Below are 13,419 nucleotides of genomic sequence, written 5' to 3' on the forward strand. Positions count from 1 at the left end.
TTTTTATTAAAAACATTGAATTTATGAACAGTTTTTAAAGATATTTTGGAAGAGTGATTATTTTCTATGAAATGATATTTGATGATAAAGTAGGAAGAGTTATTTTAGTCTAAGTATCTTTGTAGGCCCTATCCCATTGTCATTTTTCTAGGACTGGCAGCAAAGTGCCATCTCTCTGAACAGGAATTCTTTATACTGTTAATATCACTAATTCAGAGATTATGCTTTAAAAAGTACTCCCCAACCTGTGATAAACCATAATGGAGAGGAATATGAAAAAAGAATGTGTATGTATATGTATAAGAGAATCACTTGGCTATATAGCAGAAAGTAACACAACATTGTAAGTCAGCTATACTTCAATAAAATAGTTTTTTTTAAAAAATAATTACTCTCCAAAATATTTTCTTCTCTAATAATCTAGTATCAGCATCCTTTAGCTCAGTTAGAAATAATATCATTTTAAAATTAAAATTGTCTTGACATTCTCTTTTAAACTTCTTATGTTCATGTGAATTTTTTTCATTTAATAGTTGGCCTTTTTAAAAATAGCTACCTTCTTTTCACATAAAGAATAAATCCAGGATCTGTTTAAACTGTGAAAATGTAATTGTATAGAAATGCAGTTGTGTTTAAAAGAATGCTTCAATACTAATGATTTAAATTGCAAAACCTTCCTTGTTACAGGATCTTAGTGAAGGGTTGGGAGGGTCATTGTACATAGATTATTTTGTCTTAATTGGCTGAAAAATACTGTAAAGTTGAATAACTACAGTAGATCCAGACTTGTGGAGCAGTATTGAAGACTCCAGAGATCCTGGAGTCAGACTGCCTAAATTCAAATACCTCCTTCAGCATTTACCAACTGTATACCCTTGAGACAGAAACATAACATGTCTTGGTCTTCAGTTTTCATATCAATAAAATGGAAATAACAGTGACTGTTCCATTGCCTGGAACAATGACTGGAACATGGTAAGTGGTTAAATGTGAGATATTATTAACATTAATATTTTTATATTAATAGTATTTAATATTTTGTTATTTAATATTTTTACATTAATGTCACTAAGCTGTGTCTGACTCTTTGTGACTCTGGACTGCAGCCTCAAGGCTCCTCTGTCCATGGGATTCTCCAGGCGAGAATACTGGAGTGAGTTTGCCATTTCCTACTCCAAGGGATCTTCCTGACCCAGGGATCGAACCCCTGTCTCCTGCATCACCATGCAATAGTTACCATCTAAACCATGACATGGTTCTGCTCAAAATCACTTAGACTAAAATCCAGAATCTCTGATTAGACCTGTGAGTCCAACATGATTTCTTCCTCCCCCCAACTCATCTCAAACAACTTTACCCTCACGTACTCTGCTCCAGCCATGCAGGATTCCTTAGTGTTTGGGAAGCAGATAGGATGAAGCAGCTTCCTGCCTCAGTGTTTACACGTGCTGTTCCCTGGGGAAAGGCCCTTCCTCTCCACTTCCAGAGATCTACTGGGCTCACGTAGCCCTTTCTCCCCAGGTCTCTGTTTACGTCGCCGCAGCAGAGAGGCCTCCCCTGACCATCCTTATAACACGGCGCACACACACATTCCTGCCATCACTCTCTAAGCCCTCTTACCCTGATTTATTTTTCTCCATTGCACTGATCACCATCTGGCATGTCTGTCTGCCTCCCCACGTTAGAATGTAAGCTCCTGGAGTCTGAGGGAGCATGCCTGCTTTGTCCACTGTTGCTTCCCTACATCTGGACTAGCAACTAGCTTGTTAGTAGTGTACTGTGCTCAGTAGCTCAGTCATGTCTGACTCTTTGCAACCTCACGGACTGTAGCCCGCCAGGCTCCTCTGTCCATGGGATTTTCCAGACAAGAATACTGGAGTGGGTTGCCATTTCCTGCTCCAGGGGATCTTCCCAACCCAGGGATCGAACTTGCCTCTCTTGTGTCTCCTGCATTGGCAGCTGGATTCTTTACCACTGTGCTACCTGGGAAGCCCCTTGTTAGATGAGTTAAAAAAAATTAATACTTAAATGGATTCTTATCCCAGTTTAAACAGAATTATTTAAATTTTCTTGGTCTAACAAGTTTCTTTAGGAAAATTAGGCTAAGATTAGATCTGAAATAAGGCATGTCTAAGTATTAAAGTTGATTAAGATGCTAAATACAGGAAACTTCCCAGTCGATCCCTGCTTTCCTGCCATCTCCAAAGCCCTTCTCCCCTTCCTCTGCCTCCCAGTGGTGCGTGCTAACGGCTGACGCACTGACCAGCCGGGTCCAGCCTGTTCCCGGGCCACTTTCTTCTTACAGTGAAAGGGAAATCGCTCAGTCGTGTCCGACTCTTTGCGACCCTGCGGACTGTAGCCCCCCAGGCTCCTCCGTCCACGGGAGTTTCCAGGCAAGAATCCTGGAGTGGGTTGCCATTTCCTTCTCCACATCTTACAGTAGACCTTACAGTAAGTAGCCTACTGTCTTGCAGCTCAATTGGTTTCATCTTGGGCCATCTTTTTCTTTTTTAAAATTATTATTTTTTAATTATTGAATTAAGCTTTGGCCGCACCGGGTCTTCGTTGCTGTGCATGGGCTTTCTCTAGTTGCGGCAAGCAGGGGCTACTCTCTAGTTGCAGTGAGCACTTGGGTTTCTCATTGCCTTGGCTTCTCTTGTTGCAGGGAACAGACTCTAGAATGAGGCCTCAGTAGTTGTGGTACAGGGGCTCAGTTGACATGTGGCATGTGGAATCTTCCCCGACCTGGGAAGGAACTCAGGCCCCCTGATTGGCAGGCAGATTTTTAACCATTGGACCTCCGGGGAAGTCCTGGGCCATCTTTTCTCTTGTGCATCTTGTGCATTTTCTCTCTTTAACATCTTTGCACTTTCTTCTTCTTTTCTTTTTAACCCATTATTTCAAATATTTCTCTTTATTTCCTTCTTTTACTTGTCCTTTCATTCTTTCTCAAAAAAAGTCCCTGAGGGTTGATGGTTGGCAGAAGATTAGGACTTGTAATATGCCCCTTCCAAGGAAACAGAAGATACAATTTTTTAAAATTAAGTTATATGTAAAACAAGTCTCTTTAGGAGATTCATAGAGGCCTTTGTCTACTTCCTTATTCTCTTTTAATTAATCTGTTTTGCTGCACATACCTTTATGTGTGTGCTCAGTTGTGGCCAACTCTTTGCAACCCCATGCACTGTGGCCCGCCAGGCTCCTCTGTCCATGGAAATTTCCACCCAAGAATACTGGAGTGGCTGGCCATTTCCTTCTCCAGGAGATCTTCTCAACCCAGGGATCAAACCTGGGTCTCCTGCACTGACCGGTGAATTCTTTATACCACTGAGGCACCTGGGAAGCTCACTCAAATATGTACAGTCAAGCTAAAATATTTTTCTTATTCAATTTTGTTTAATTTCTAGCATTGCAGATATATTACTTTCTACTTTTCATTGGAAATATAATTATTTCTGAGTTAATGTTTCTAAAAACATGGAACATTGAAACCAGAGAAACTGTGGGGGAGGCAACTGCAGACTCCTTTTGGAACTACCCCAAGTCCCCAGCCATAATTAACAGTAATTTTTTTTTTTTCATGGCCTGAGAGATCTTAGTTTCCCTACCAGAATTGAACCTGGCTGCATGGCAGTGAAATTACAAGAGTCCTAACCACTGGACTCCCAGTGATTCCCTATTTTTCTATAGGAAATTCCAAGCAAATGCTTTTAAACCACTTTTAAAAAATACTGCCTCTTTTTTAAGTTAGACACTTCTTATGCTTTGTTTTTTGTATCTATATTTGATACGGAAAAAATAGATTATTTTTCTCTAAATCAGCATGATCCAGGATTTCCCAACATATGTTCTGCAAAATATTAGTCCCTCAAGATGCTACTTAGAAATAAACAGAAATTCTGTCATCAAATAACTTTGGGATACATGGCACACCATATACCTTGAAGCTTTATGATACACATCAGCAATAAATTTACATCTACAATAAATTTATCTATTTAATTTTAACCATTGTTTGCAAACATATGTAACTACTAGACTCCTTTTTCATATACATTTTGTTAATATTCTGTGGAACAAATCTGTGAGATACCTGTGATCTCTTAATCATTCAGAAATGAAGGACTTATGATATTAACTAATATTTGTTGAGGGTTTCCTATGTGTCAGGCCCTATGCTCAGAATTTTACATAAGTTATCAGATTTAAACCTAAAATAGACATGTGAAATACAGGCACTATTATTATTTCCCTTTTACAGATGAAGAAACTGAGGTTCAGAATGGTTAACAACATGCCCAAAGTCACAGGCTGGGAAGTGAGCATTTGGGTCTAGGCAGTCTATTTACAAAATCTATATACAATCTTTAGTCTCTGTGACCTTTAATGATGTCATTTATCAATGTTCAACAAATGAAAGAATGACTTATTTTAAAATCCTGTGTTATTTTGGGACTTCCCTGGCTACCCAGTGGTTAAGACTCCACGACTCCAATGCAGGGGGCAGAGGTTCCACCCCTGGTCAGGGATCATCCCACATGCTATGGGATGCAGCCAAAAAAAAAAAAATAGTCTTATTTTTGTCATGTAGATATTGCTGGAATTCCTCTGCCTCAGAACCTGAGCGGATACTCTCTGCTGCCATCAGCATCAGAAATGTTTAAGAATGAACAAAAATTCAAAAACCTACATCCACCCTGGATTCTGAGTGAATTCCATGGATGCAATGTAAATGCTTCCACCTACATGCTTCGAACTAACCAATGGAAGTATATAGCCTACTCTGATGGTGCTTCAGTATTGCCTCAACTCTTCGGTAAGTTTGCTGATATTTTTTAGGTAGAGATTAGTTTTAATGAGTTGACCTATACAGTATTTACCCAAGGGAGCCAATAATCTTTGTTCAGATGGTTGGATGGCTTCACCGACTCGATGGACATACATTTGAGTAAGCTCCGGGAGTTGGTGATGGGTAGGGAAGCCTGGCATGCTGCAGTCCATGGGGTCACAGAGTCTGACACGACTGAGTGACTGAACCAAATCTTTGTTAAAATAAATAAATACCTGCAGTTTCTCACACTGGGTTAGTTTACAAAATGTTGCCCTGGAGAGAAGCCGCTTCTTTGAAAATCAGCATCTGAATAACAAAGCAAGTGCCCTAAAGCTTTTGATCTGGGTCTCAAGACTGACACTGCTATATTCTCTGATCAAGGTGTCTTCTGATATTCACGGTTATCTTCCCCAATCGGTAGTCAGCGCCCTCTCATTGTACCTCAGATTCAGTTGTTCCGGAAGATTAACTCCTCTGTCTTATGGAGGCTGACATCCTACATTTATTATTTAACGTTCCCCTCAACCCTGCAAGATGATGTGCCGTGTGCTCAATCGCTTCAGTTGTGTCTGACTCTTTGCGACCCATGGACCATAGCCCGCCAGGCTCCTCTGTCCAGGGGACTTTCCTGGCAAGAATACTGGAGTGGGTTACCATGACCTCTTCTGGGGGATCTTCCCAACCCAGGAATTGAACCTGCATCTCTTGCATCATAGGTGGATTCTTTACCTGCTGAACCATTGGGGAATCCCCTCCAAGATGATATTATCATCCTTATTTTATAGAGAAGATTAGGATTTGAAGACTAGGGTTCAGATACCTATGCAAAGTCTCACAGTTAAAAAGTGGAAAAGCTTAAGATTTTCAACCCAGGTCTGACTTTCAAATCCATGCTCCTTTTCCCCTACAAAAACCTGGTAGAATCACTACTCTGAATTTGTTTTCAAGCAGTAATATTAGATTTATGGTTTTACTTATTTTTTACCACCTTTTTGCACATAAAATATGTGCTAAAGCTATTTTTAATATTCCTTTTTCCCTAAGTTTTTTTCCCAGTTATAAATGCCAAAATTATTAATTCAAAATAATTCTTTAGAGGCTGAACTGATTGACCCCTCCTTCTCTAAAAGGAGGAGATTCTTGGCTTCAAAAATGTACTGAAGTTTTCATTCTGTTGAATAATGGGTATCTCTTGTTCATTCATTATTTATGTTATGCAAAAAGCAGATGTGACTATCAAAGAATCAGTGGGGGAGCCTGCCGTTCCTGTATTCTCTAGGGTTTATTCACTGATTTCCCTTTCTCAGAGAGGTGCCATCTGAAATCACCCAGCAAAATCATGAGTATCATCAGCAATCTTCTGGCTCATGCACTCAAATAAGCCTGTAGGGGTTTTTCCCTCACTGTGCATTCATTGTTCATTTACTGTCGTAGGCTAATTGTCATAAGAGCTTCAATTTGCTATTTTTCCGACTAGGTTGGCATTCTATCTGTCAGAGGTTGGCATATCCTCTGTCTTCTCCTACACTGTAGGTCAAAGGAGTGTTTATGTTATCTGAAATGTTTATCATTATTTTCTCGATGGTAGTGATTGAGAGTTCTTATTTCCATGACTATTTGCTCAAATAGTATCACTGAATGTAATTTTCAAAAATTCAAGCACAGGTTGCAAATGTATTTAAAAACAAACAAAAAACCTAGGAGTAAGGGAAGTTGCAAGAACATGACTCGGCTATATAAAGAATTCCTATAGCTGGAACATTTGGGCCTGTTGAAATGGAACAATATAAGCATTAATATATATATATATTTTGCACATCAAAGTAAGCAACATATCAAAAACAGAAAGAACTGAGGCTAAGCCGGCCTACTAGTTTGACTGTTTCTGCCATCTAAGAATAGGTAAAGGGAAAAATGTGATAGTAGGATGATAACAAGAAGGAAGAGACATACATTTAGAAAGGCATTTAACTTTTGATATATTAAATTTCCATTTATACCATCCTTCAGCTTACTACACTAAGAAGAACTGAAAATAAAAAGAAACTATACTGCATTATCTGTTACAGAGTAATGACATTCTAAAAAATATTTTTTAAGCTGGTAACTGTTTTGACAGTTACTCAATTTTTTTTCTTTCAGATCTTTCCTCAGATCCAGATGAATTAACAAATATTGCTGCAAAATTTCCAGAAGTTACTTCTTCTTTGGATCAGAAGCTTCGTTCCATTATTAACTACCCTAAGGTTTCAGCTTCTGTCCACCAATACAATAAAGAGCAGTTTATCAAGTGGAAACAAAGTATAGGGCAAAACTATTCAAATGTCATAGCAAACCTTAGGTGGCATCAGGACTGGCTGAAAGAACCAAAGAAGTATGAAAATGCCATTGATCAGTGGCTTAAATCCCACTCTGATCCAAAAACAATTTGAACAACAAAAAAGAAAAGAATGTTTAAGAGTTATGTAGAAATATGCTACAAAATCATGATTCATTATACATTTTAAATGTTACTTTTACTAATTACTGATTTTAAATTAAAGAATGTACTCTTTTAAAATAAGATACCAATCATTGTAGAATAATATATTTTCAAAATGATTACTATCAAGACCTTATTCTTACCAACTTCTAACAACTTAATGGGAGTATTAAAAGGATGGAAACAAATACTAGAACATAAAGTTGTGTTCCTCTGAATATTATGGAATATAGAATATTTTAACCATTACTAAAATGATTACTTATGAACCATAAAATAGTTTTGAGTATTTGATGGTGTATGATGAGTTATTTTTATCTGATTGGACATAGATCATTTGAATGTATTTGATGGGAGAATTTGGAGTATTTTATGGGACACAGACCATGGATATGGCTGATCTTATTTAATTTTTTTAATAGGCAAAATATATGCACAAGGTATAAATTTCAAAAAGGTACTAAAGGGTTAACAATGAGTGTGAAGTCACTTTTCTTTTCCAGTCCCTCAACCATCCAGTTCTCCTTTTTGGAGATAACTACTGTAACCGCCTTCCTATGTATCCTTTGAGAGACAGCACTCCCCCACCCCCAACAAATGGTAACATACCATGCAAAATACCTTGCTCTCTTTTTCTCCACTTTAACAAAGACATCTAGAAGTGAAATTGCTGGGGCAAGACTATATCTAGCAAAATTACTCTAGACACTCCTATATTAACCCTACAAAAGTTATACCAATTTATATTCTCACTAGAAATGTGTCCTTGCATTTATTGCCAATTGGGCAGATATAAAATATCTTGTTGTTATTTTCCTTATTATATGTAAAGTAGATCATATTTTCATATTTTTAATGGCCATTGGAATTTTCTTTACCATGACCTTTTCCTTTTTTACACTTTGCCTATTTTCTGTTGGTTATTTGTCTTTGTTATTACAGGCATACTTTAGATATTAGCTCTCTGTCTGTTAGAGAAGCTGCAAATATTTTTTTCCTTTTCATAATTTGTATTTTGACTAGTGCCCTAGTGTTTGTTGACATGTAGAAATTGGTATTTTCATGCAGTCTGATTTATGAATCTTTGCTTTTGTGGCTTTGGGATTTTGTGTCATATTTAGAATGGCTTTTCCTACCTATCTTCATTTAGAGTTTTATTTTTCACTCTTAAATTTTTAACCCATGGGAATGTATTACATATTAGAGATCTAACTTTAGCTTCTTTTTTTTTTTAAGATGACCACCCAATTGACCTCTCATTGAGAAAAGTAATATTTATTCCATCGGTTAGAAAATGCCACTTTGCTATATAACAACTTTTATTGAATAAATGATCTTTTCCTCTATTGATCTGAAATGACATTTTTATTATATACAAGTCACACTGACATTTGGGTCCTTTCAAAACATTTCTTACTTTGCAGTGGACCATTCTATTTTGTTTATAGATGGGGTAGGCAATATCTGGTAGGACTGTTTCCCGTGAATCAGTTTTCTTTTTCAGAATTGTCCGGGCTATTCTTGCTTATTTATTTTTCTTATATAAATCTAGAATCAACCTGTCTAGTTGCAAAAATGAAAAATCTTGGTAGTCTTTTTATGATATCATATTAAGTGTATAGCCTAATTTAGGGAGAACTGAATTTTTTATGATATTCAGTTATTCTAAAGAATATAGTATACTTGCCCCTTTCTTTAAGACTTCTTTATATCACTCAGTAGTATGCTAAGTTTTCTTCATATAGATCAGTATCTTCATAGACATTTTTAGGAAGTAGGGACCTTTAAAAAATGCCACCTAGGCCTCATCCCTGTGCTTCCCAGTGGCGCCAGTGGTAAAGAACCTGCCTGCCAAAGCAGGAGACATAAGAGACATGGGTTCAACCCCTGGGTCAGGAAGATCCCCTGGAGAAGGACATGGGAACCCACCCCAGTATTCTTGCGTGGAGAATCCCATGGACAGAGGGGCTTGGTGGGCTACAGTCCATGGGGCCGCAAAGAGTCAGACATGACTGAAGCGGCTTAACTCAGACCCCACCCCACAGCAGTGGGATTAGAATTCCAGGGATGGCACCTGGGCAGTTTTGTTCTTGCTACTGTTTTGTTTGTTAAGCTGCCAGGCAGATGATCCTAGTGTGTAGCCAGAGGTGACTTTATTCCTAGCTATTTTATCATTTGATGGTATTTTATCATCTGTGCTATTTTAAATAAATGCTTCTTCCATTGTATCTTCTAACCAGTTATTTATATATGCAAACTCTATGTCTACATATTTACTTTATGCCAATAATACATTTTTGTACCAGTAATTTTCCAGTTGGTATCTTATAGTCTTCAGGTAAAAAGTCTATCTGCAAATAACAGTTTTACCTAATTCCTTTTTAACCTAACTTCCCTTTTCAAACTGTCTTAGAAGTTTTCTTCATGAGCCAGTTCATCTCCTTTGTTTATTGTCCTTCAGTGAATTTGTATGAGCTTATCTTTGCATTTATGTATGAATTTCTCAGAAATAAATTTCACTTCATATGTATTCTGAAGTAAAACTATTAAGAGAAAGATTTCAGTACTAGATTATTGAGGTTAAAATTAAAATATACAAATCTACCTCCTATCTCCTAACTGAACCTAAGGGATATAAAAATATCTAATGTGTGATATATATGTTATTATAGGGAAAAATAAAGCAATAATAATAGAAATGATTCTGAAAACATGGGCATATAAAGATAAATATAATCCACCTCATTCTATTCAACCCCTTTAAGATGCATTCATTGTTAGAATTTACCAAGCGTCTACAATGTTTTAATCATATCCAACATAGCTTCTGCGGTGGCTCAGTTGGTAAAGAATCCGCTTTCAATGCAGGAAATTGCCTGCAACGTAGGAAACTCAAGTTCAATCCCTGGGTTGGGAAGATCCCCAGAGAAGAAAATGGCAACCACTCCAATATTCTTGCCTGGGAAATCCCACAGACAGAGGAACCTGATGAACTACATGGGGTCACAAGGGTCAGACACGACTTAGCAACTAAACCACCACCACCAATATAGGATCATAATTAGGTAAAATTATGTTTTAGGACTGTATCTAATCCAAAATGGTATCTTAACAACCAAGAAAGAAAAAAAAAAAAAAAGAAGAAGAAGAAGAAGAAAAACTTACAAAACCAAGACAAATCATCTAATGCCAGAGTCTAAGAGAACCTGGCACTAATTAGTAGCTGGATTGAGGACAATCTTTAGGCTTTGTGTTTTACTGCTACCACCCTCTTCCAGTTCACCAGAATCTGTTGTTTGGAATTTTGCAATAGCCTCTTAGGAGGTCTCCCTGAATCTGCCCTTGGCTTTTCTCAGTCTCTTCTCAACATAGCAGTCAGAGTGATTCTGTTAAGATATAGCAGATCACACTGATGGATACTCAAACCTTCCACTGGTTTCTCACTTTACTCTATAGAAACCTGTTGACTGAAAGAAAAAAAAAAGAGGAGCACAGCCTAGAAGTTGAGAATTATATTTTATCGGCAGACTTGCTGAGGACCTAAGCCCAGCAAGCAGCCTCTCAGATAGCTCTGAGGGAGAGACTGCCCCAAAGTGGTAAGGGAAGAGCCAGGTTATATAGGAGTTTTTGCAACAAAGAAGCAGGCAGTAGGAACATCAAAAGACTGTGTTAATTAGAGAAAAACAGAGTTTCAAGTTAATAAATTTAGCACTTGTCTATGTACTGTTGTTGTTGTTCAGTTGCTCAGCTGTGTCCAACTCTGCAACCCCATTGATTACAGCACGCCAGGCTTCCCTGTCTGTCAGCATCTCCCAGAGGTTGCTCAAACTCATGTCCATTGAATCGGTGATGCCATCCAACCATATCATCCTCTGTCATCCCCTTCTCCTCCTGCCCTCAGTCTTTCTCAGAATCAGGGTCTTTTCCAGTGAGTCGGCTCTTTGCATTAGGTGGCCAAAGCACTGGAGTTTCAGCTTCAGCATCAGTCCTTCCAATGACTATTCAGGACTGATCTCCTTTAGGACGGCCTGGCTGGCTACAGGGCCCTAAGTGACCTGGCCTCACACCGCACCTCTCCTTCCACACTCCACTTTGAAGCTCTGCTCCAGCCCCACTGGCCTTCCTGTCCTTGTCCAGGCACGTCAGACAAGCATGAACTCAAGGCCTTTGTGCCTGTCAACTCTTTTGGCCTAGAATGCTGTTCTTCTCTCAGATTTCAAAAGGGCTCACTTTTGTTATCTCCTCCAGGTCATGGCTAAAATGTTAACCTCATCACAAGGGCTTACCTGCTTTATTGTTTGGCATATAAATCATTACTCTCCAGCTTAGTGTATGTTTTACAGACCTAATTTGCTGATACTGTCTCCCACCACTCCTGCCCCACTAGAATGGAGGCTCTGTACGGGAACTGCCTTTGGTCCTTTTTGTTTCCTAAAGTACCCCCAAGGACCTTACACGCAGTAGAAGCTCAGTAAATATTTGTTCAATTAGTATTTTTGAGTTTTTCAGATAATACATTGTTTTAGAAAACCAACCCATTTGTCCATAACGGGGCAAGGGGTGAAAAGGAGTCACCTGCTCAATAAAGCTGAGCCTTCTAGAAAGAGTAAATTCTCGCAAAAGCCTGCAGAGGAGAGTGTGACAAATGAACTCTATCCCTCTTTATCTTTCCTTTTTCTATGAAAAAGGCCGGATACTAAGTATTTTACGCCTGTGAGCCATATGGTCTCTTTCACAACTGCTCAGTCCTGCCGCGGCAGCATGAAAGCAGACATTACGTGAACAGATGAGCCTGGCTGTGTTCCAGTGAAGCCCCGTTTACAAAAACACAGGGTCTGGCCTGTGGGCCACTGATTGCTAACTACTAGTCTAGAACAACGGTTCACAGCTTGCTGCAATTTGGGATCACCGGAGGATGTTTAAAAAGCATTAATGCCTGGCTCCCACCTCCAAGCATTGAGAGTCTTTAAAGCTCTCCAGGTGATTCTAATATGCAGCAATGTGCAAGAACCATGGGTCTGGAACCTTGTTATCTGATCTATGGTCTTGAACCAGAAGCGTCCACTGGGGGAGCCTTATATGTTTTTATTTTTCTTTGTAAAAAGGAAAAAAAAAGATCTGTATTCTTTCTACTGTTGGTGGTTTTCCATTTCATAAAACCCAAGGGATCCTACTAAAAACTTTATAATTGGTGAGATTTGTTAAATAGTTGAGATAAGATTTGTTAAATAAATACAAAAATCAATACCTATCTGTAAGAATGTTAATTATCTGTAAGAACAATCACTAGATAAAAATAGAAATTAGGAAAAATATTCCACTCACAATATGACATTCTATAAAACAGTTTAAAGTTTAACAGGAGGCACGAACCTAGATGAAAAAAAATTATAAAGTTCTATTAAGTTTACAAACAAGATACGGACATGGAATGACAGCATGTTCTGGGATAGTAGGGTCTAATACTAAAATGCTCTTTTCCAGAATTAATGCATACATTTCACACAATACAGCTTTTAATCCCAATAAGGTTTTTCTTTCATTGGACTAAATGACCTTAAGGTTTTCAAGGAACATTGAATGTCTGAAGTATCTAATAAATTATGGAGAGAGAACATTGAGATTGGACAATCCTTACTGGCTATTAAAGCATATTGTAAATCACTGAATCAAACTAGAATTTGGTGATGAGGGGCCATGAGCAAAAAGAGAGATAATTACAAAGTAGGTGAAAGAAGCTCAATGTGGAAAACAGATTGATCCCTTCTATACTGGTTGATAATCACAATGGTGTGATCACTCACCTAGAGCCAGACGTCCTGGAATGTGAAGTCAAGTGGGCCTTAGAAAGCATCGCTAAGAACAAAGCTAGTGGAGGTGATGGAATTCCAGTTGAGCTATTTCAAATCCTGAAAGATGATGCTGTGAAAGTGCTACACTCAATATGCCAGCAAATTTGGAAAACTCAGCAGTGGCCACAGGACTGGAAAAGGTCAGTTTTCATTCCAATCCCTAAGAAAGGCAATCCCAAAGAATGCTCAAACTACCACACAATTGCACTCATCTCACACACTAGTAAAGTAATGCTCAAAATTCTCCAAGCCAG

General features: G+C 38.3%; 1 protein-coding gene across 3 annotated transcripts in view; it reads left to right on the forward strand.

Moving 5' to 3' along the window:
* ARSK (arylsulfatase family member K) overlaps positions 1-13,419 on the forward strand; it is a 67,860-nt gene that overhangs the window by 47,564 nt on the left and 6,877 nt on the right. For 2 of the 3 annotated variants that reach the window (XR_006342825.1, XM_043913634.1), the window contains exon 7: positions 4,592-4,816. Coding sequence is in view for 2 of the 3 variants with exons in the window: in XM_043913634.1 (XP_043769569.1) it covers positions 4,592-4,816 (225 nt within the window). In the remaining variant the exon portion in view is untranslated. Of the gene's footprint in view, positions 1-4,591; positions 4,817-6,973; positions 10,489-13,419 lie in introns of those variants that run through there. The other variant, XM_043913633.1, reaches the window with a different exon arrangement.

The sequence above is a fragment of the Cervus elaphus genome, chromosome 9 (assembly GCF_910594005.1).
Source record: "Cervus elaphus chromosome 9, mCerEla1.1, whole genome shotgun sequence".
In the NCBI taxonomy this organism is placed as follows: domain Eukaryota; kingdom Metazoa; phylum Chordata; class Mammalia; order Artiodactyla; family Cervidae; genus Cervus; species Cervus elaphus.